This window comes from Astatotilapia calliptera, chromosome 1, assembly GCF_900246225.1.
Source record: "Astatotilapia calliptera chromosome 1, fAstCal1.2, whole genome shotgun sequence".
NCBI lineage: Eukaryota > Metazoa > Chordata > Actinopteri > Cichliformes > Cichlidae > Astatotilapia > Astatotilapia calliptera.
In genome coordinates, this window is record NC_039302.1 from 27968186 (window position 1) to 27992942 (window position 24757).

The window sequence follows — 24757 nt, forward strand, 5'->3', positions numbered from 1 at the left end:
TTAAGCCTAAACAGTAACACATGAAATCAATCACGTGGAAAAAGATGAAGGAAGCAAAACCATATAATTTATGCATAATTTATAGAGCTACAGTCAGAGTGAGCTGGTGGCTTTTTTATTTTTTTTGGCACAACACCAGAAGGAGTGCAGATGTCCATAAGTTGTGGTTATGGTACTTCAGCATTTAAGGTCCTGCTACAGAAGAGGAGCATAAAGGGACTAATGTTTTTAAGTGGCAAGTAATTTCAAATGCAGCGTTTCCATCAGCTTCATAAACATCAGCAAACACACAAACTGTTTGTGTGCAGTTTGTTGCACACTGTGTCTACTAGCTAAATGTACAGCTGCCGTGTTTACTAGGAAGAGAAAAGAATGAGATATGACTTCACTAAGAGATGGAGTAAGATGTAAGTAAGACAGGAGAGGAAGAAGAGAGGTTATAGTTAAATGAAAGGACTGCCCTGCTCAGTGGTATTTGATCAAATGGAAATGTAAAGCGTACACACGTACACGATTTGTTAAATCGGATATTGGATTTATATATGATGAGAAGTTATGTTTTTTTAATATTGGGAACAAACTGAGGCATACAAACTTTGTGTTATTCAAATGTTGAATGTCAATGCTCTTCAGTTTAGTGCAAGATAAATATTATAGGTTAGCTTTCTGTACTTGGAGGAATTTACAGCAAAGCACTGTGTTGGACTGGTGCACAGCTGCTGTGGTGTTCATGATAAGAGTTAGGTTAGAAATGATTTGAATTTAAACTGCCGATGCTTAGATTCATTCATTGTATCTATCTTAATAGCATCTAGTATAAAGACAGCATAAACAGTATACTGTCAGTGTAGTGGAAATTAGCCAGGACAACTCATGAAACATCTGCTTACGTCGTGTTGAATTCAGTTGAGAAAATCCAGAAAGAGCGGTAAACCTCAGAGCACCTCAGTGCCCTAATATTATTTTATTAATATATTAATTTAGCAAAGGGTTCAGTTAGCTTTGCACAAAACACACATATCTATACTTCTACTAACTACAGATGCAGTGGTCCAACTAGTCAAATCTGTTTATTGGCATAAAAAAATCTGAAAACTCGAGCTTGATCGAGAAAAAAAAATATCATCTTGTAAGATTAGACAGTCAGAATGGCAGCATTAAGAACAGGTGAGTCTGAAAAATATTTTTGACGCACATAATATTTGCACATCCAGTCTGTAACTCTTAGATAAGACAAAGACTGAACTATTTCCAAATAGTTCACAATGACAAGAGGTAGGTTTGGAGGAGTAAAAGTAAGGTTTTGGAATCTTAATCAGACCTCATTTCATTCTGTCCCTTAATGCAAAGGATAAAAGATCAACACTGTTCAACACCTTTTTCCTACTTTTTATCAACAAAGATAAACCACGTTTGCCACAGCAGCAGTGCAATTCTATTACACAGGTAATGTCTGAATACCTGGAGGGCAGAGATGATTCAGTATGTTGGACAACAAATCAAACAGATCAAACAGATACGACACAAGAAAAATGACAGCAGTTCTCTCTCCTTCTGTTGAAGCTTTTCCCCCATAATATCCTACTTCAGAGCACTCTGTTTAATTAAGCTTGCGTGAACAGGTGACAAACACCTAGTGAGGATAGTGAGGATTATTTTCTCTTTGAGTGAGGTAGATTTACACAAGAATAATATTTGTCTTCTCAAGTCTTTTGCAGCAGTGAGACAAAACATACTTGTCAAATACGCAAACAGGTGTGCAAAAAGAAAAGTAAGACGAGGAAAAGGGAGAGAAGGAGGGGCAACAAGGAAAATGTGGAGACAGCAGAGATGACCCACATTGGTGCGAGTTGTTATGAATTCACAATGATGCTGCTGGGCTTGTTAGCACACGGCTGGGGAGCCAGGGGTGATGGGAGATGCACAGTCGGCTACCTCGGCTAACCCCTCTGCAATTCTATTACACTTGTTTATAGCTCTTGGCAAACCGAACACAAAAGATACTTTAGCTTCTCAGAGAAGGGCAGGGTTAAAGGGGGATGACTACTTAGCATTTCACAAGGAGACACAGAGGGCATCCTGAGCAAAGTGAACACGCGGGGGAAGTGAAGAAAGACTAGAAAGGAAGATACAGATAGAACTGGGCTGACTTTTATACTGATGCATGATAATAGGACAAAACAGTGAAACAAAAATTATGGGATTAAATATTACTTTGGCTTATGTTTTCTTCTAAGCTTTCTGTAAATTTGGGCCTTTATTACGTATGCTGTGAATGTTTTGGTAAACATGTCATTGGTTTCCATGAACACAATGTTTTTGAATGACAAATGGTCATCCAGTTTCTGTGGACGTATGAGAGATACCAGCTGTCACAACTAATGTAAGTGTTTCTGGGCAGCAAACTGGGGATGAGAGTAGCACCTGCAAATTAGCAACTCTTTTCATACACATATGAACACACACAAAAAAGTGGTTTTTGTCTGTTTACATCTGCAGGTGTCAACAGTTTTTCCCTATTAGTTAAACTGTGGAGGTTTCTTTACATTGCAAATGAAAGAAAATGACAAAACATACTTTGCTAGATTAAACAGCAATTTCAATGAATGAATGTAAATTGCATAACTTTATATTCAAGGTATTTTGTATGACCTGTAGTTTTGAATTCCTCTCCTTTAGATATCCCATTCATCTTTTGGATCACAGACAAAAGACAGACAATGGTTTGACAAGACATAAACACATGTGACAATGTAAAGTTTTAACACCATCAGAAGTGCAAGATGAAGAAATTTGCTACTGTTTTGCTAAATTGCTCAATTGTACATTTCTTAGAAGCTCATTCAAAACTCACTTTACAATTAGTAAAAGTAAGTAAAATAAATCAAAGACAATCTGCCAACACAAGAAAAGATGAACCAAGAAACCTACCGGTTATCTGCCTTAACCCTTTAATACACTATTACTAATGGTTTCAACTGTGTATGGGAAGAATTTAGTTGACTAAACTGTAACTTTTCCATGATTAAAAAACATCAAAACACCTAAACAAACAGGACCAGTCTGCACATCTCACATATAGATAGATGCAACATGGATTTTCAGTACAGCAGTAAATACATTCACAAGAGATACCTCAACCCATAGCTGGACTGGCCATCGGGCATACCGGGCATTTGCCCGGTGGGCCGATGGTGATTTTTCGTTTTTATGGGCCGATGTTTTGTTTTGTTTTTTGTTTTTTTTCTTCCCCGTAACGATATAAACACTGAAAGGTGGTGGATTGGCCAGATGCTGGGAGGTGTGTAAAAATAACTCAATTGTTTGGTGGTGGCTATTGCAGAGCTTCCACAGATTCAGTAACATTAGCAAGTGGTGGAGGCCAGCAGATGCAACACGCTGGCAGGTGGATGATGGAAAGGCAGGAGGAGCAGAGACCCGAGGCGGTGAACTGAACTTCAGGTAAGAAGTTATGACCTGCAGTCTATCTGGGTCAGATATAAACCAAGTTTAGGTGGAGTTTATTTTCGTTATGCTGGCTTTTTACAGTCAGTTACAATAACTCGTACTGCGTACTAGCTAGCATGACGGAGTTTCTATACTGCTGGGCGGGTGCTATGATGTTATTGATGTTGAACTTGTTTTATCTTATTTTATTCGTAAGGTTAGTTATTAGAGTTTCCGTTTTAAAAAACGGAATCGTCTCGTATTCAGAGAAAATATTGCGCGTTTCGTGTTGAGGTGAAAAGGAACGCAGTTTGTCCCGGACTTCAGCTACAATGAAAAAGACACAAAGCTGGAGCTGCACAGCTGCCTCTTCTTCTCTCATTCTCTCCCTCTCCTGTTTCTACTTCAATCATGAAACTGATCAATGATCAGCTGATCGGCTTTTCTCTCGTTTGTTTATCGCTCACTTTGCGCCAGAAAGAAGAAACCAGTGGATGTCGCGCTAAACAACAGCAGCACGTTTAAGCTTGATCAGCTGTTGTTAGAATTTATTTAATATTAATTTCTAGTATCAGCTGATGTTTGCTGGAGCCACAGCTGTAAAGCTGCTGGTCATGATGTCGGTTTGGATATGTGGTGAGAGGGAAACATGAAGATGAAACCAGGAGATGTCCTTACTGAATCATCAGAGCTGTGATGGAGAAACAGGTTTACCTTTTAGGTGACATGAATGAGTTGAAGGGAAGTTATGAACTGTTTCTGAGAGACAAATAACACCAGGATCCTTTTCTAAGTAGCCAACAGCTGGTAACTGTGCAGGTGCGGGTCTAGCAAAGTTTTGCCAGGGGCCCAGGTAGGGCATTAACAGGGAAAAGGGGGGCACAAAGAAATACTTTTCTTTCTTATTCTCATTTAAAATGTCTTACTTTTAACAAATAATTATCTGAATCTTACAACAAACATTTTCATCTGATGTAAAATGTATAGAAATCCATTACTGCACATACTAATTTTTTTAGGGTCCCATCAAATTTTCTTCAGAAGTAACTAAGTACCGTATATGATGCCAGTATATTCCCACATTTTCTAGATAATGTACCAGTACTGTGTGTAAAATGCCATCAAAAAGTCAATTAAGTTTTATTCTTTCTCACCTGTCTTTCTATCTCCTTTCACTTTTTAAAGGTTGCCATGTTAGAAAAAATATTTTGCCCTACCATGCTGTTTATTGATGTGGCAAATGAATGGTTTATGAAAATATATCTAAATCTGTCATCAGTAATGATCATGTCTCACCTCTAGCCTTCTCTGTCTTAATTTCAGGTTTTCACCATGTGTTGTAGATAGTTCAGGAGGTTAACTCGACCAAGCAGTCTACTTTTCGGTACTGTTTAGAATACCAGAATAGGGAGGATGTTGTAGGTTTAAGTTTATTAGATTGATACATATATACCAACAAGACAGCGTACATCACTGTGACAACAGCGTTTGTTTTCATTCAAAGGCTTTATGGTTTTTCCTATAATACCTGGTGGGCCGGTCTCTAGTCAAAATGCCTGGGCCGATTTTTTGTCCCAGTCCAGCCCTGCCTCAACCAATGACAGTTACTGAAGGAAGAATACTGCAATCATGTTTTTCAGCGCATATGGCTTTCTATCCTTAAGGCAGTGAAAGCATATATAATGGAAGCCACATTATGTCTCAACGTGCTGGGCTCATTTCTATTTCCACTGCATCCTCACAGGAGGAGATAACCACAGTGACCCATAATAAGCAGGGAAGAACCATGACAGTCCCCATCCTCAATCGTGCTGTGTTCAAGTCACAGTTAACTGATGGGCTCGTCATGTGTGCTCATGCTCTTGTGGTGGAGTTAATGGGAGCTGAGCACTTTTTGTTGCCATTTCACATTAAAAGCGTCAAGTACAGTTTGAGGTACTTTTGGAATTCATTTGATTTAAAGCTCACAGGCAGATGTGGTACATTTCACTCAGCTACAGTTGCAGTCATTTACCACGTACATTTCTGTTCAAAATGTCACATAAAATCTAATACACTACTAAAGCCCACATCACACAAAAAAAGCAATATGTAGCTGAGTTGTCATAATAGTTTATCTATAATATATATCAATACTTAATTTTCCACTTTATTTTCTGAAATTAACAGTAGCAACATTGTCATATATTTCAAGAAATAAGGAACACACATTAATTTCAAGAAACCCCATCCCGCCACACCACGCCCCCGCCCGCCCCATGGCAATGTTTACCACTTTGTAACACCCTTTCTTCTTTTAGCAACAGTCAGTAAATGTCTGAAAGCCAAGACCAGTTGTTGTTGTTTGGGAGGGAAATCCTGTCCCATTCTAGCCTGATGTACAATTATAGCTGCTTTACAGCCCCCAGGGCTCTTCTTTCTCCTAGTTTTGTTTCATGATGTGCCAAATTCTTTCAGTTGGTGAAAGTTCTGGACTGCAGGCAGGCCATTTCAGCACCTGGAGGCTTCTACTCCGAAGCCATGGCGTTTTACTAGATGCAGTATGCGGTTTAGTACTGTGTTGCTGAAATAAGGAAGGCCTTCTCTGGCAAATGTTGCTGGATCACAATTCAGTTCAATTAAATTCAATTTATACAGTGGCAAATCAAAACAACATCAGAAGAAGGCTTTTTTGCAGTGTGGTGAACCTCTGTTATAAGATAAGATAAGATAAGATAAGATAACCTTTATTAGTCCTACACGTGGGAAATTTGTTTTGTCACAGCAGGAAGTGGACAGTGCAAAAGTTATGAGGCAAAAATTAGAATACAATAAGAATAAATACAGTACACAACTGTACAGAATAGAATAAAATAAAATACTATATACAGTAGAATAAAATAAAATAAATATACAATAAGATAAAAATAGAATACAAATACAAATACTATATACAACTGAGTAAAAATACAACGATGACAGAAAGGATTATTGCACTTAGTATTATTGCACATGTGTGGATGTGTGTGCTTGATCAGTTAAAGTCTTTATTATGGAGTCTGACAGCAGTGGGGAGGAAAGACCTGCGAAATCTCTCCGTCCCACACCGTGGGTGCCGCAGTCTCCCACTGAAGGAGCTGCTCAGTGCTGTCACAGTCTGCTGCATGGGGTGGGAGATGTTGTCCAACAGGGATGACAGCTTAGCCGCCGTTCTCCTGTCACTCACCACCTCCACTGGGTCCAGAGGGCATCCTAGAACAGAGCTGGCCCTTCGGATCACCCTGTTCAGTCTCTTCCTGTCCCCAGCAGAGATGCTGCCGCCCCAGCAGACCACGCCATAAAAGATAGCAGAAGCCACAACAGAGTCATAGAATTTCTTCAGGAGTGGGCCCTCCACTCCAAACGACCTGAGTCTCCGCAGCAGGTACAGCCTGCTCTGCCCTTTCCTGTAGAGGGCGTCTGAGTTATGAGTCCAGTCCAGTCTATTGTTCAGATGAACACCAAGGTACCTGTAGCTGTCCACAGCCTCAATGTCCATACCTTGGATGTTCAGTGGTTGCAGTGGAGAATGCTTGTGCCTGCGGAAGTCTACCACCAGTTCCTTGGTTTTACTGGCGTTGATCTGGAGGTAGTTCAGCTGGCACCAGTCCACAAAGTCTTGGGTCAGACCTCTGTACTCCTTGTCGTCCCCATCAGTGATGAGGCCGACTATTGCAGAGTCATCAGAGAACTTCTGCAGGAAGCACTGGGTGGAATTGTGGGAGAAGTCTGCAGTGTAGATGGTGAAGAGGAACGGAGCCAGAACCGTTCCCTGTGGGGCCCCCGTACTGCAGACGACCCTGTCCGACACACAGCCCTGAGTCCTCACATACTGTGGTCGGTCGGTGAGGTAGTCCAGGATCCAGGTAGTGAGGTGATGGTCCACTCCAGAGTTCACCAGCTTGTCCTTTAGAACCGAGGGAAGAATGGTGTTGAAGGCACTGGAGAAATCAAAGAACATGATTCTCACAGTGCTTCCAGCGGTCTCCAGGTGAGCGAGGGAACGATGTAGGAGGTGAATGACGGCATCATCCGCTCCAATGCCAGGCTGGTAGGCAAACTGAAGTGGGTCCAGTGATGAGCTTGTTAGGCGCCGAAGCTGAGCCAGGACCAACCGCTCCAGGGTCTTCATCAGGTGGGATGTCAGAGCCACCGGCCTGTAGCTGTTGAGGTCCTTGGGGCGTGAAGTCTTTGGCACTGGTACAACACAGGAGGTTTTCCAGAGCTGTGGGACTCTTCCCAACCTCAGGCTCAGGTTGAAGAGGTGCTCCATCACCCCACACAGTTGGTCCGCGCAGGACCTGACGACCCTCGAGCTGATGCCATCTGGACCTGCTGCCTTCTTGCCATTAATCCTCCTCAGTTCCCTCCTAACCTGGGTGGTTGAGAGAGACAGGCTGGAGCCTTGTGTTGAGTGTGTATTGGATGCTGTTGTTGGGGGTGGGGGGGAGTGAGCAGGGTGAATAGAGGAGGTGTGAAGTGTCTGAGGTGGAACAGCAGCAGTGGGGGTGGGTGAGTCTGCAGCCGATGTTGCAGACTGCCTCATGGCTGAGTCAAATCTGTTGAAGAAATGATTCAGTTCATTTGCCCATCTCACATCCCTCCCAGGCAGAGAGTTCTGCTGTTTGTGGCCCGAGATGGTTCTGAGGCCTCTCCAGACTTCACCAACGTTGTTTTGTTGAAGCTGGTTCTCCATCTTCTGCCTGTAGCTCTCCTTCCCATTCCTTATCAGTCCCCTCAGCTCTCTCTGCACCCTTTTCAACTCCTCTTTGTCTCTGGATTTGAAGGCCCTCCTCTTCTGCTTGAGGACGGTTTTAATTTCTGGGGTAATCCAAGGTTTGTTGTTGGAGAAACACCGTACAGTCCTGGTAGGTACAGTGTTATCCACACAGAAGTTTATATAGTCAGTAATGCATGTAGTATCTTACTTATCTTTACTTTTTAGATATTCCACCATTTTAAAAAAAACCAAAAAAAAACCCCAGTAATGTTACTGACCTGTTGCCAATTAACGTGCTTAGTTGAAAATGTTCCTCCAGGTGTTTGTTTTTAGTACTACTTACATTTTAATCTTTTTGTAGCTCCAATCCCAATTTGAGACATGTTGTTGCCATCAAAATCAAAATGATCCAATTTTTTTCACTAAATAGTAAAATGTTTCACTTTAAACTTTTGATTTGTTTTCTGTTTTATTGTGAATAAAATATGGGTCTGTAATTTGCAAGCCATTGTATTCTGTTTTTATTTCCAACACAACACAACCATAGCATGCAAAAAAAAAAAATTTCATTTGCTTTTAGCATGAAATTTATCATTGCTGTTAATGGCCCCACCCCAGCCAAGCCACACTGTAAATAGTGCATGGCTATAATTAAATACAATTAACAGACATAGCACAATTGAAAATTTCAACTCCAAACGTGGCTTGAATATGAAACAGGGCTATGGTTTATAATGAGACAACAGGTTTTCTCTTGCCAGGGCCCCTAGTGTAGCTGCATGCAACATCCACACTTTAAATAAGAAAAATCAATCAAACACTTAAGCTTCATTTCACTGTTTGAGAGCATTGCTCCATCACAGGGTTCTTTTGTCTACATGCACAGTTCTGTAGATGGGGGAAGAAAAACAACAAAAAAAGACACACACACAGACACACAACACATACACCCAGAGATAGAACACACACAGGATGCCAGATGAAATATCAAAAGGTCAGTAGACAGGCAAGAGGATATGGTGGTGCCACTGTAAGACAGACTGGGTCCTAGCTCTCTGTCCCCGAGTGTTTGTCTGTTTGAAATCAAGGACAACACTGGAAATTGTAAACAAGCCTTAATGTCTATGTTTATCCATGCATATTTTAAATGCCAGATGCGCCTTCCAATTCCTTAGATTCTCAAATCCGTCTCAGTCACCATAAAGCTAAAAATCCAAATATGGAACTATGATTTGCAGAGATTACATAGAAAAATACTTAAACCTCTTAGAGAGTGTGCAAATTATCAGTTGAAATGCTATAACTATACATACATTTAACAAAATTATGACACAAACTAAGTGCCAGGTGGCGCTTAATCCATGAGTATATGGTGAATGTGCACTGAAACGTCCATTAATCCCCAGAGTTCGTGCATCGTGGTTTCATCTGATTTATTAACACAGTGGATGTACCCTGTAACAATAATCACTTCAGGTCATCAGTCAAAAAACAAGAAACGTTCAACTTTTTTAATGTCTGTCGACCATTTTAGTCTTTAATCAAGGCAAATAAAATGCAACATGCCACAACTGCACAACAGCGCCACACAATGGTCAGGAGAGGGAAAAGCATAATGGATAAGGATTAATTAAAAGAACAATACCTTAGATTGTAGCTTATCACTTGGCAGATGAGGGAGGAGGCAGTGTTTTCTCATATGTCTCCAAGTGATTAAAAATCTCAAAAATATTACAACAAATCTATCAGAGTAGAGTAAAACACCAGCTCGGGATTTATTTGATGAATGATCAGAATGGGGGATCTCTACCAAAAGAAATTGATTGTTACTGCAGAGGTCCAACACACAAAGTAACAAACATAGTTGCTAAAAAGAGAATCGAATTCTGCTAGTTTATTTAAGCATCAAACCAGAAGGACCACTTTATTATGAATGGGCAGCTGCATAATTACATACTGTATTCTGAAATTCAATGGAATAGGAGAGGGACAATGTCAGCCACTGCTACTGTAAAAAAATGAAAGCATTAAGAGTTGTGGTCCACTAAAAAGCAAGTTTTGTTTACGCACATAAGACTTATGTCTTTGCAGAAGGCATGGCTCCGTATCAGCAGTAAATAGCTGATAATTAAGGAAAAGAAAATTATTGCTAGGGAATGGAGGGTGTGCAATCAGAAGCATAGAGGGAGAACAAATACCATACAGATCAACAAGGTGATAAACAAAGTTACTTTTAAGATTTTTTCAGTATATGTATCTTTATTAAACTTAATAATATGTAAGTATATTTTCTAGTCAAAACACTTTGCCATCCAAGTTTTTGATGGCTTGATAGTTTTTTTGGCCACAACTGTTTGCACATCTGTTACCTTTTGGGGCAGTTTTCTCTGCAGATGTTTTTCATTATGCAATGCAAATCTTTTTTTCCCAGAGAGTGCTAGTGTTTTATCCAAGATGGGGTAGCCTATATGTACTTGCAGTATTATTGTGTAGAACTGTAAATATGAGACCAATTACAAGCCAGGACAAAGTTTCAAACAAATATGGAAAACTGAGGAAACAGCTAGCCTACCTCTATCCAAATGACAGTAAGTTCTTGAAGTCTCTGCCAATTTCCTGGCAACCTCAAGGTGATGACAAGACTGCCAAGACTGAACCTGGCCAACAAAAAGAAACAATGCATTTGTTTTTTGTGGAAATCAAAGAAAGGAAAGACAACATATAATTTCTGTGGCACTGGTAGGTTGAATTCATTATTTTAGAATATAGCCAACCTCTCTGTTTCCTCCGGTTATATATTTTACTCCAAGATACTATAGTATTCCTCCTACCTAGACATCCAACTGTAATGAAGATATCAAATCCCCTCCACAGCCTGAAAAAAGCATCTTGAGTCTTTTAAATGAGAAATATTTTGACTTTACTGGTTTGGAACTTGTTTGGAAATACACAATGCAATGCAAATAAAATTTCTCCTGGCTTCATTCTTATGGTTGGAAACTATTACTATAGTTTCTCACAGATACTACCCACTCTGCTGTTTATATATGTATTTGGTGTGTACGTTTGTGGGTCTTTGCCTGCACGTATTCGTGTGTATCTCTGTGTATATGCATCTTTGTGTTTGTCAGCCTGTGCCCAACTAGAAAAAAATTACGTTCCATAAAACGTCTCTATAAACGGCATGGCACAATAAATCCAAGGCAGAAATATTAAGTGGAACCAATATTTTGCTGGACTCACTCCAGATTTCTAGTAAAACTCACAACTTGTGATGATCTTAGCATTAAAAATATATATTTTACAGGGGGGAATAATCCAACTCCATTCCAGCCAAGGCATCATTGTCATGGAGCTATCTGCGTTGTGCACCTGTGCCTTTCTACTGAGAGGTCATTAGTTTACATTCTCTCTTTTAGGCACAGCTCTATTAAATACACCATGCATACCCAAGCAAAAAAGGATTTTTGCAATGTCACGAAGAAAGAAAATGACTGGGGGGAAAAAGTGCTGCAAACTGTTGCTGTGTTCTAAGAAGGAAGCCTCCCATATGTGCAGAGAAACGAAGCAGTGAAGCTACAAAGGAAACATGCTCAAGGACACCTGTTCGTTGCAGGGAGCAGTTTGTGAGAAGCATCTTGTCTGTGCAACACTGCACCAGTCATGTGTGAATGAAAAAAGAAAAGGAACAGGATCCACTCCCTTATCGCCACATGGAACCACAATGTACTTTTGAACGTGATGACATATTAAAAATTTGATGAAGTCCTAGGATGACACAGCGTGACTGTGTACTTAGGAAAGTATAATGCAGACTTTGAAGCATTTCTTTATGACATTATTTTTAAGCCAAACTACATCACTTATTGATCAAAGAAAACAACAAAAGATAATTAATACTGTAATTAGGATTACAGCATCAGCATAATGTCTGTGATGCTGGTACTAGAAACCACAGAAGACTTCAAAACAAATTCCTCTGCATGAAAGACCCAAGTACCCTGAATCAACTCGGCATTTCCCATGACAGTTATACCAAAGAATGTGAAGCCATACGAGTATACTGAACATAGCAGCCTATATATACCAGTATAGACTGAAGAAGTCACTTGGATGAGCGACAAAATGTTTCTCCCACTGAAAACGCTGCGTCCAGATGAACAGAATCAACTTTTGGGGCATACTACTGTAGGTGGAAGTGATAGGGTTGAGTTGCTTGTTTACTGTAAGGCAGGTGTGTGAAAACAGTATCGACACTATGATTATGATGACTAAACTAACGTTATATGTTAGAGGTTACATTAGCTAGCTATAAAAACAAAATAAAAAGATTGAGGGCAACATCATTGCATACAGCTAATGTGGCTTAAAAATGCTCTGTAGACACTGCAGCTGTTATCACTTTTTTAAATCAGCGTCACACAGTCACAGCTGATGATTTTAATTATTTTTTTAAATATAGTTGCTCTGGTTGTATTTCCGTTCAGACCTTATGTCTGAACTCTAAAAACAATTACCAGACCTCTGTGACCACAGAGCTATATATCAGCATCTGCACAGAGCCTCTGTCTGTTCGCCACAGCTATCTGCCAAAAACTGCATTTTCAGGAAGCTGACATTTTCAATTGGCTTTTAAAATATTAGTTTCATTTTAGGTTGATTCTGGTTGTGTTATGTGTGGCTATGCATTGTGTAGAAATATAAATTTTGATAAAGAGGACAAGGGAGGGGGAAAAAAGTCAGCTTGGTCCTCCCTTCCTATTTTTGTCTCTCAGCGAGATGAGGTCATCAAACACCAACCTGCTTTGTATATTAATGATGCAACAGCCAGGGTTCTTTGGACACCCTGTCCCTGGAGACTGCTTGTCTGGCAGCAGAGGAAGACTTCATCTTGATTTAAGAGAGATAACACCCTCGACAGAACTGTGACAAAGGCTAGATAGGCAGTGTGAGAGGAGATAGTGAGGGAGTGTCGACACCAGTAGAGAGGAGAAGACAGGACAGGAGGGAGGCAGAGGAGGGACTGTGTGATACACTGTGCCTTTAAAGCACCAAGCCCCTCCTCCACAGAGCCAAGCAGAAGAGCCGAGTGGTGCTGGCAGGAGCCTGAGCCCAACGATAAACTCTGGCATCAGCTTCCCTTCATCCGGCAGTGAGCGAGGACACAGTGAGGGCGTAGGGGCAGAGGGACAGGGATGGAGAAAGAGTGACAGAAAGAGAGGGAAGTGTGAGAGAGAGGCAGAGAGAGACAAACCAGGCCGATAGACAAAGAGGGAGAGGCTGTCATAAGAATCACACAGCTCCTTTTTCACAGTAGCAGCTCAGTTGATCTGTCTGCTGCCTCCCGATGCAGGCGAATGCTGAAGGGGATGACGGGTGGTGTGTTACGGCAGCATAGCTATCTGAGTGATGGTAGCGGCCGCAGCAGCATCACAATCCGAAGCAGGGGCTCTTCTTGCCACTCTGGCTCTTAGTCATCTTCGGCGTCCGCTCTCCCTTCTCAGAGTGCTATCAGGGCCATTCATCGTTCCCATCTCATGCCTCCTGCCTCCTCCTCCTCCACAGCTTCATCCTCCACTTCTACTCCTCCTCTGATGAGCCACAGCCTCAGAGTGAAATAACCCTGCTAATAGAAGCTTCTCCCTCTGTCAAGACAGTAAGTACGGGAGGAGGGGGGAGAACTCTGTGTGTGTGTGTGTGTGTGTGTGTGTGTAAGGGAGAGAGGGAGTGTGTCTGCGTGTGTAAGACAGAGAGGAAAAAGAGGGAGTGAGAACGGCAAGAAGGAGAGAAGATGTTGGTGTGTGCGACACAGGGACTTCTAAAGAACCAGCAGGTTGTGTGTAGCTTCGGTGATTCTGCTGTGCCTGGACAGTAAGCTCTGGGCATAGCAACAGCAAAGTGATGCACAGAAAAGGTGAGTAGGTGTGCGTCCCAGCGGATGTGTGTGAGCGTGTGTGAGCGTGTGTGAGCGTGTGTGAGCATGTGGAGGTGAGGCAAGTGCTGCTGAAGTACGAGATGCATTCTAACAGAAGCAAGAAATAATCAACGCAGTTAATCCCTGACCATATCTGAGTCTTATTCACCCGACTGATGCTGCTTTTCATGCTGCTATGATTTAGAGCAAGCTTTAAAAAAGAAAAGAAGACGAGACATGAACGAATAAGTGATTGCTTTCCTTCCTGTATGACCAGGTGCCATGTGTGATTGGCCAGCATACCCTGTGGCAGTGGCATCGCCCTGGATTTGGCGAGAAGCTCTCCCCCCTGCTTGTTCTCTGGGGCTCCTTTGGGAAGCTTTCATGGGATTTATCTTGTCCTGCTGGATGGCACGGAGCTCTCTGCCTCTCTGAAAAGAGTCCACAGAGAAAACATACATTACACGGATAAGAAGTAAAATAATTATCCAATCACAGCACAAGCAGGCAGACCGGGTTCCCTTAGCAACAACTGAAGGAGACGAGAGAATCCTTTTCTCTTTCTGCTCCTTTGGTTTTTGGGCACACCCCTGTGGACAGCTGTGGGTCAGTCTTTTGAGAAAGGACTTCAAAAACATTTTTACATAAGACAAGCTATCACCGAAATTCCAGAGGAAGGTGCTCATTTGCCTTCAAGTCAGCTTGTTACTGTGTCTCATTGGCACAATGAGTTTTTTGTTATGCCTCCACAAATTCGCATCGCAAGTCACACTGCACTGGCTTAGAAATCACTTCATTTTGATCCCACGCCACCTGGAATGAGCCCTGCATTTTGGAGGAGATTTGACACTGTGTGAAAAGACCCACTTTTACATTTCTCCCTGTCATGGACAAGAAATGAAGGACAACATGATTAGGTCATCAACTGCAAAGAAAATGGATGAGAAGCAGAGTTTATTTTGATGTGAGTTTCTACTGAGAGTCTTTTTTTTCCTCAGAGGAGGTTACACCACACTTGACAGAGGAATAATCTCTTTTTTAAACAGGAGCTGTCCTTTCTGTCTTTTAAACAGTAGCCCTCACTAATGGACTATTTTTAGAAGGCAAATCTTGGCCCGCTACCAATAAAATAGAACACGATCATTTTGAGAATCGAGCCACTGCTGGGAGTTTTCTTTTTCTATTTCAAAAAGGTTATCGTGAACCCTTTTCCTGTTTTCACTTTTGTATGTTAGCCTGCCATTATGCCACTGTGTTTTACATGTAAAAAAGAGTGTTCAGGACAAATGGAAGAAAGAAAAAGTCTTTTCCCTGTATAGACAGGCATTTTAAATAGCATCTCCTTGAGAACAATTTCAAATATATACACTGACACATGAGATGAGTTGGCTCAACATGATTATGTAAGAGTTTCATACCAGCTTTAGCCCATGAATTTTCCCTCTTCTTTTTCGATGGATTTACAGCATTTGACTTTTCCCATGCTCCTTTTCTCTTCATTTTTGGAAGTGTCTTCAAGAAGGCATGGATGCCAGAGTGTGACCCTGTGCCGAGAGTGCTGGCGAGGCAAGGTGTTTTGGCTGCCGAGGTGCTTTTAAGATGTTGAGGTCTCCCTGCGTGGCCGGGGCCCCTGTTCGGATCAGTAGCACTGAGGCTCCTTGTAGCCAAAGACATGGACCCCGACTCGGCTCCCCCACGCCCTCAGCCTGTTGGCCACTGGCTCCACGTCACCCTGTAAAGGATGTCCCTCAGCAGAGCTCCGGCCCGGGACACCTCTGAGACCCCCAGCCCGAGAGAACGCATCCGCAGCCACATGAAGATGGTGATTGATCAGCTGGAAGGAATTCTCAAAGAGCTCAAGGATGTGGCCAAGGAACTCCGGGAGGTGAGCATCAAAATAAGTTTATAAATATCACGCTTTTTCATTTAGAGAGGACTATAGTAAGGAAGACAAGCAGGCAGGGAGATAATGGGTGCCAGGTGGGCGTGCTTCTCTTGTAAGCTGCATTAAATTAAGTGTAAAATTCTTTTTCTAGCATAGAGATATTGATTAAGATTTGACAGTGATGAGATCTAACTTTTCTGTGTGTTTGTAACAAAAGAATGTTGTTTATTACAACCACACCAAGGCTTTTCTGCTCTTACAATAAGCCCACAAGAACACAGTTGCTTATGGGCAATTACAAATGTCCTTCATGTGTTCACTGGCGTCTTGTGGGAGGTACAGTAGATGTGAAAAGCTGCTGAAAAGCAGCAAAGCCAGGCTGAAAGGAAATACAGACACAGGCTTAGATAAGATACATGACTTAGCGCTGCAATAGTTACATAACCATTTTGTTAAGAATCAGCTGGATTCTTACTGTATTTTTGAAACTGCCATGGTAACACTGTAATATGTGCATTTTAGTGTGTGTGCGTGTGTATACGCCACAAGGTCTGAACAAGGATCTTCAAAGAGACACTGTGAGTGTTGTTATATGCACGTACAACCACGTAGACTTAAAAAAAATCTGCGTGATGTTTGATAATCAGTAGTACATCTGTTTATGTGGGAAATCTCTGTAGGATCCTGCAGTGTCCTCAAAGATGTGAGCTCTTCTTGGAAAGCTCTTCTGCAGAAAGAGATGAAGGCAGATATAGACAGAGACAAATGAAACCTCAGTAAACAGTTTTGTCCGACCCATTCCATATCCTCCAAGCTCATGACATGATTAGCCTCCCACCTGCTTCTGGGATCGACACGTGTGTCTAAATGTGTTAAAAAGGCAAAATGGTGGATGTTGGTGCATATAATCACCCGAAGAAGGAGGGGGTGTGGGTGGCTATCATAACTGAGTTCATCACCCCACAGGAACCTTTCCCCCCCACATTCTCCCTGACTCCCAGCTCTGTCCTACTCACTACGCTCTACTTTATGTACTTGCACAGTTGGAGGTGCAAGGGCACCGCTTGCAGTGCACCTTCTCTCTGGTGAACAACAGAAGTCGGCCCATGAGCAGAAGTGATTGATGGTTATGGGACAACTGCAAGTGGAATAATGCTGGCTGGAGCTATTTATAAACAAAAACACAGGCTGTGCCTCTGCCAGCTCCAGTGCATATTACCATTCTTATCCCAGACCCCATTAGAGAAGGCTCTGCAAAGTGGCTCAAATGTCATTTTTTATTGGAAGAGCACATTCCCACATATTAAAATGGTTAAGGAATCATATTAACTGAAGTAGCAACTGTGATACTGGTATAAATATCCTACAATTAACTGACCTTTGGGGTGGGAGTCTGTATCAAAGGGAAATGGAGAAATAGAATCAGTGTTGTGCTATCAGATGCATGGAAGCCTAATGTTCCACAAAATCTCTCATTCTTGGCCACATGAAAGGAACACTATAATAGACAACAACTGTCATATAAATAAATGATGAATTGCAGTGTGAATGTAGTGAAATAAATAACTCAGTGGAGGAGCGGTAATGACTGATTATCACCCACAAGGTCTTTGGGGAGCTGAAGAAAGAGCTCTGAGGAGTTAAAGCTGACATTCTAAAGGAAAAAGCTGCCCAGATATTGGGAACCTACGAGTGTGTTACTAAACTTACTTCACGGTACCGCTTTCAAAGCTCAAGATCACATATGTACCATGTCACTGTGCCAGCTGGTCAAAAGCTGAAACCAAGAAGCGATTAAAACATCTAATTTTAACACATTATTAGTCACGTTGCCAAAAAAAAAAGAAAGAAATCTACCTACATTTAATTTTCTTTTCCTCCATATTGCCTGCAGTGTTCATTTAGATCATTTAGTCAATGACGTTAAATGTCACATGAATTAAAACACTTACTTTTGGGAGGTTTTCTAATTATACTGTCTGGATTTTATAGTATTATGTACCTACAGTTAAATAATGTATCCTCTGCGTTTTTAGTCGATTACGGTAAAGTAAAAAAGGAGAACACTTTCAATACTCTATATAAAATAAGATGTCAAAAGATGTCAAAAAAGCACCGAGGAAAATCCAAGAAAAATTCTAAGGGGAATCTCTTCGAGAACAATATAGGTTTTCTTTTAAAAATAAGTATCACTGCAGAATTGTAGCCTTCCACCAAGAGACGTCATCACCATCTAGGTTCTCAACTCAATATAACACTAGATAATTGGCACGAATAAACATCCATTAAATTGCTGTTTAAACACTAAACCCAGTCAATGTGCTGTTATACACGAGGAAAATAAGGCACAGTTTAAAAATGACTCAGTGCTTTTCTCCACCTTCACTCAGTCTTCCCACGAGTGACTACCATTTCTCATAAAGCGAGAAAAAGACTTAACATGGGGTCACTTTTGGGTCTTACTGGTTTTGACTTTCAGACCTCACCATCCCCATCAATAAGGATTCTTTCAACAGAGGATGTGCTCAACATCTTAAATGACAGCAAATATAGGTTCGCAATTGTTGATACAGTTTGAGCACCCATACAGCCTAAACAAACTCACCAAGTTTAATGTAAATCCGTATTATGCAAATTTACAGTATAGTAAGTGCATGCCATTCAGTTTTTTTTTATTTGTTATAAAAACAAAATATTTCTGGAAACAAATTTCACAAAGATGGAGCTATTTCAGGAAACTTTCAGGAAAGACTCAATGATTGCTAAATTAAAAAGCAATCTCAAGCAAATTTTCATATAAAGGCATTCTTCTGCAAAATCTTCACACAATATACAGAATTCTTCTCCACGCTAGTCATTTGGCTCAAACATTAACACTACAATCACCTTTAAGTCATACAAATTAAATAACATGGCAGTCAGTGAAAAAGCACCAGCTGCACACAGAACAATACATATAGTTCCTCAGATCTTGTGTTAAACATTTTAGCAAACCATGCCATATGGTTATATACTCACATAAATATAACCGATTATGATAATACTACTAAAACTACCCATAAGCACATTCCAATATAACCGTGAACTTATCCAGTATAAATTCTGAATAATCCTAGTGTACATAAAAATGTGATTATGGTACAAATCTTGAAATTGGAAGTGTGTAAAACATCAAGGTTTTCCTTTCCATGCTGCAGCAATGTCTCAGGCAGCAAATCTTCCTCACATGTTGAAGAAAAATGTAACACGGAGCACGAGTAGTTTTTCAAGATTGCTCCCTTCAAAAGCCTATTACTGTCAACTGCAGCCTGTCTTACTTGTGAATCCCATTAAGGCTCCATGACAGGTAAAATGAAAAGGACCTAAAGGAAGGACATTGGAAGGTAATATACTGATAAACTACTCCATTTGTAGTAATAATACTGGCAGGAGTGGCGAGACTAGAGGAAATAATTCATTTGGATATCATGTCAACCTTGGACTTTTTGCGAAAATGGCAGCAAACAGAATGCAAAGTAACCTCTGAAAGTTATTGAGTTCTAACTTTTGCTCAAATAAAAATTTTAAAAGAAAAAAAAAAGGCAAATACAGAAATGCAAATGTTAGAGTGCACCCGTGAGGGTTATTGGAAAAATTGGGAAATTGGAGATTAAAATTAAAAGAATTTAATGAAGTGCTACAGAAATAAAATTGAGGCAGAGGAAAAGTGTATTGTATTTGTTTTAAATGCACTTATGTTGGTACATGTATTTTGACTTTTGTTGCCATGACGTCTGCCATGAGTCACTCTTGGGAATTCGATTTTTGGATAAATAAAGGACTAATAAAAAAGCACCAGTGGCATCAACTAACGTAAAAGGTTTTGGCAAATTATATTGAAGCTCAAGATATTTAAACACAGGAAGCTAATCAGGAAGAGAGCAGAGAATATAAGCTAGAAAAACAGGCAATTATCAGAAGGATAACACATCCAGAGAACTGGCCTCGATCAGTCAGCCTTTTCAGAATCAGAATCAGAAGACTTTATTTATCCCCAAGGGACAATTAACAAACAACAGAGCAGCATAGCGTTGAAGATAAGGACTATAAGAACAGGCAATAAGAGTGATGGTAGCTTTTGGTAGCTTTATGCGTATGTTCATGTAATGCTTAAGAGCGACTAACTACCCTGAAGGAGGAGGACAGAGGCAGCAACAAAAGGCAAGCGTCAGGTGAAATCTGTGTACTCCAAATGTCAGCTTTTTTTCCCCCCCAGTGATGATGTATTAAGTAACAGTTCCATTAATGGGACTGGTCAATAAGCCGTTTCAGAATCTTATAATAAGGATTTCAGTGTGTCATTAAAGGCTCCAAGTGACCAAAAACAAACAAAAACAACAACAAAAAGCAGTCATCACCGTTTTTCATTGTGATTAGCACCAGCATCTTTTACTTTTTAATTTTTGCTGGTTTTTTAACAAGAGAACTTGTGCTCAACAAGCTAAGTTCGCCTCTAAATGGCAGATGCATGCGGCACAAATGGGTGGTCTATTTAATTTCTATTCATCACCCAATACCATCTGCATGATCCCTCTGGCCTGGCTGTCAAATCAAGACATCTGTGCTAAAATGGAGTCTGTCAAAGAAAACTGCCATGTAAATTATCTGATCGGGAAGGCTACTATATTGTTTTCATGTGCGAGGCATACGTAAATGCCATGTTATTAAAGCCTGGTGTGGATAGTGAGGTAACCAAGCACCTGGCCTCAGCCTCAGAGCCATCTGCCAAGCCAACAAGCCAGTTGTGTCTCCTGATCAAGTCTGAAACCAGTTATGACACATGTCGAAGTGGGGGTGGGGGCACAGTGCCCCTCTGCTGAAGCTACCATGCTCAGCGCTGAATGAAATCTGTTCCAAACCCAGAGGCAGCCCAAGGGAGACTCAAACCAAAATCAAAGGGCCTTTTTTTCTCTTTTTTTAGAAGAAGAAGAAGCCATATCCTCTTCTCACTCTGTTCCCTCCCCTGCTGCTGCTGCTGCTGAGCAGAGCAGGGAGCAGAAAACTGCTTAGCAAGAACACTTCAACATTTAACCATAAGAGTGGCTCTTGCAATCACTAGCACTTTAACTCAGTGAGTAGAACAATATAGAGGACAGTGGTAAACACACTCTCATACCATAACATTGTTGAGCCTATTACTAGAGAATATTTGCAAAATTTAAGGGCATAGCAATGGCATTAGGAAATCCCTGTGTGGAAAATGGGCCACTGCAGAGTGATGTGATAAAATAGATGAGTTCCATTTATTTCCAAATTTTAGATCTGACCCCAATTGACACGTGTCTAATGAAATATCTTTACAACAAATTAAAAAATATAGCCGTAATGATAAATGAAATCTTGGGAAAATTCAGGATAATAACTAAAATGTTTTTCTAAGACATCCATGCCATCGTGCTGGACTTACTACAGAGCAAAAACCAAAAAAAACAGTCTATTTCTATTAATACTCATGATAGCTAATCAACTTGGCACGTGGATGGGATTCATTTTGTTTGTCCAAACAGACGCCTACAATAAGAAATTACAATGTAATAAGTCACAAAGCTGTGTTCTGATGTATCATTTTCCACAAAACAACCATTTTGACTTGGCTTACTGCATTGTGGATTTTACTACCCAGTTAACCACAGCCCAGTGATCTCCACTGAGGATGGCCCAGCCTGTTCTCCACTACAGAATCCATTTACTTTAGATTGAGGCAGGGTTGGGCCAAGTCTCTGACATGTGAACATGCCGACCAGCTGCTCCTTGCAGGTCAACGATACTCAGTTGCCAACAGTAAAAGCTTAAAAACACACAGAGAGAAAAGTGCCCTTCAACCTGACATACCTGGGCCAAAGTGTTTCATCTTATTAAAAGCCATTTGGAAGAAATGACAAGTACCCGCCTGCTGTGTCTGTCAATTTGTTCTTCCTTGACTGACCTCTTTTGTGTGTGCAAATTAAATTCCTAAATTAAACTTGGTGACGTGCCTCCAGCAGAGTTCTCCTTGCTCAGGAAAACAAGAAAAAGCAGGTACCTTTTTTTCGGGCTGAATTCAGAACACCCTGCCATCTCCACATCTGTGTTGCTGCCTTGAGCTGAGCTCCCCATGAGTTTGTCCATTCCTGGAAGGAAGCAAGGGTTCAATTATTCTCAGGACTGAAGAAATTGCTCTTTTGGATTCAGTGAAAAACCAGATCATCTACTGACTGTGTTACAACCCGGCTCGAAATGACCGTAACAAGAGCGGGGTGTCCCGCGACTTCCCACGCCCAAACAGACACAGCATCGGACTTTTAACAATAATTTATTCACAGCAGTGGCACTCAGTACACGGTAGTGGAAGTGTATGATTTCAGGGTGAGCTAAGGCCAACACAACAAACAAAACCCAACCTAGGCTTCGGTTCCCCTTTGACCTGTTCAAGGAAAAGAAAACAAAGAAGTGACACAGTCTGACCTCCCTGGTCAAAGTACACAGGAGAAAAGAAGGTTTCCCAAAATAATCGGCAGCTCACCCCTACTTGATCCGCACTTCACACACATGCCCGACTTTAACTAAGTGGCTGCGGCTGCGGCTGCGGCTGCTCCGTCTGGACCTGAGGCAAGTGCACGGGAAGTTTTCCACACCCCCCACACCGCAGCTCTTCAGTCGTCCTTTTATAGTTACGTCCACGGCAGGAACCAGTTACATCAGGCCATTCCTTAGGTCCACCAATCACAGCCGAGCCCCTGCACAGGTGAATTTGCATACACACATTAAGAAACAAACCAACAACACGCGCACGTAACAATTGGCTGATTTTAAATGAATTCGGATATGTCCACAGTTGTTAGCAAGTGACAAAAAGATCACTGCTTTAATAAAAGGACATTACCTTTTGTTTTTAGTTTAATTGCACGATCACAATATTTAAAAGTAAGCGGTTTTGAGAACTGCAACGGGATCAAAGAAGGAAAGGACTAGTGGTAAACAATGTGTTAAGACTTAAACGGCATCTAACCTTGAGAGCTGTGGAAAGAATAAAAACTGCACCACGCAAAGCATTCCCCAGAGACTCTTTTACCTAGCTCTGCTGTGGAGCTCCAGCATTCTTTCGGATGCAGGCCCAGCATATTGACTAGCCCACCGTGCCTATGAGACCCACTGGATTAGTTGGCCCTTTGAGCTCTGCCTCCCTCCATGAACCCTGCACTCAGCACAGACTGTAATGAGGGCTTTAGGTTAGACCTCTGCTGAGATAAACACTCCAAAAATTGTGCTTGTTGTGTTCAGTGATTTTTATCAGCTAACACACCTACTGTGGGCTAGTTACAGTGAAAATGTTTACCATGCATGTTTGTACTTTGTGATTCAGCCACAAACCCTTTTGCTTGTCCCAAGGCAAGGATAGAGCCGAACAGGATGAAAAAAGGGTGTTACAGGCAAAGCAAAGAAATACTGAGGGGAAAAAAGAGAGAGAAAGGGAGAGATGAAGGGCGGATGGAGATAACGGTTTCTCCTGCTGCACAGAATTGCGATAGACTGGGTGGAACAGCTTAGATCAATTGTTGCAATTGTGCTCGTTCGTGGGCGTGTTTAGGATTGTTTTGGCCTATCTCTGTGCTGTGAATAAAACCAGTAGACTGTAGTTAATGGTGTGAAAAATGGCATCCATCGAAGTGCACAAGCAGCCTCCAAGAATAGCTACATCATTTCATTGTGTCAAAGCATACTGTATGCAGAGGGACAGCTTTCTCTCCATTAGGCCATCAGATTGCGTTTTACTAAGGTGTGGATATGTGATTTTATAACTGTTGAGATACACATAATGTAAAATAAACCGATTACTATTATGATCAGATTTTGAAGAGGCGCTATATTTTTCTCTATTTCCATTGCCTGTAAAAACGCTCAGGGCAGCATGGACCAACCCACTCACCAGCGGTGCAGCTTAATCCAGCTACAATCTTTGGAACTGTGTTATACTGAGGGATCATCAGGAGGCTTTTTTTGTCATTCCTTTTATTTTTAGCCATAGTCTGTGATGCATCGTAAATCAACCCAGTTTCGAATGAGATTGTTCAGTTTTCACTAGCAGAAATAGCTCAAGTTAGATGGCACACTACTAAGCAACTGGACCATTTCTAAAGCCTTTCAAGGGCTCAAGTCTTTACACATCCGTCCTGACACATAACACCAAACAGGTTCTCTCAGATAACACACAACAGGTGTTTTAGTGCTGTTGATATTCAGCATTTCTGATATTTCCACCATAGGAAAATTATTGTGCATCTGGTATTTTGTTATGCATGTTAGAAAATCCTGCCAGAAACTGTGTGACAAGTTACAACAGTATGACTCACTTCTAATTCTGGCTTGGCATGTGTAATGTTGCACACTGTCTTAGTATAATTAAAAATGTGTTGTTTACAATATAGAGCCAGAATGCAGCTGTGACAATGCAATTGGGTGTTTTATTTTTAATCAGTATCAGCTATTAGTTTGTAAAGCTATCTAACTTGATTTTTTCATGTGTACAAATATCAGAGGGACAGCTCAGGTTGAGCAATTTGGAAACCAAGTTCTGGAGACAAGACTGAGGTGGTTTGGTCATGTACAGAAGAGGGAGAGACGCCAGGGAGAAGGAAAAGAGGAAGACCACAGAAAAGAGTCATGGATTTAGAGAGAGAGGTACCTGCAATGGTTGGTATGATAGAGGAGGATGCTAGGGTTACATGGCTGCTGTGGCAACAAGGTAAGTCAAGAA

At 41.2% G+C, this 24757-nt stretch overlaps 1 protein-coding gene across 2 annotated transcripts in view; it reads left to right on the top strand.

The window, feature by feature from the left end:
- Positions 1-13062: 13062 nt before the first annotated feature.
- insyn1 (inhibitory synaptic factor 1) overlaps positions 13063-24757 on the top strand; it is a 47652-nt gene continuing 35957 nt past the window's right edge. Inside the window, exons 1-2 of one of the 2 annotated variants that reach the window (XM_026172801.1) lie at positions 13063-13841; positions 14377-15984. In XM_026172801.1, the coding sequence (XP_026028586.1) occupies positions 15841-15984 (144 nt within the window). In that variant the 5' untranslated portion in view covers positions 13063-13841; positions 14377-15840. Of the gene's footprint in view, positions 13842-13900; positions 14100-14376; positions 15985-24757 lie in introns of those variants that run through there. The other variant, XM_026172811.1, reaches the window with a different exon arrangement.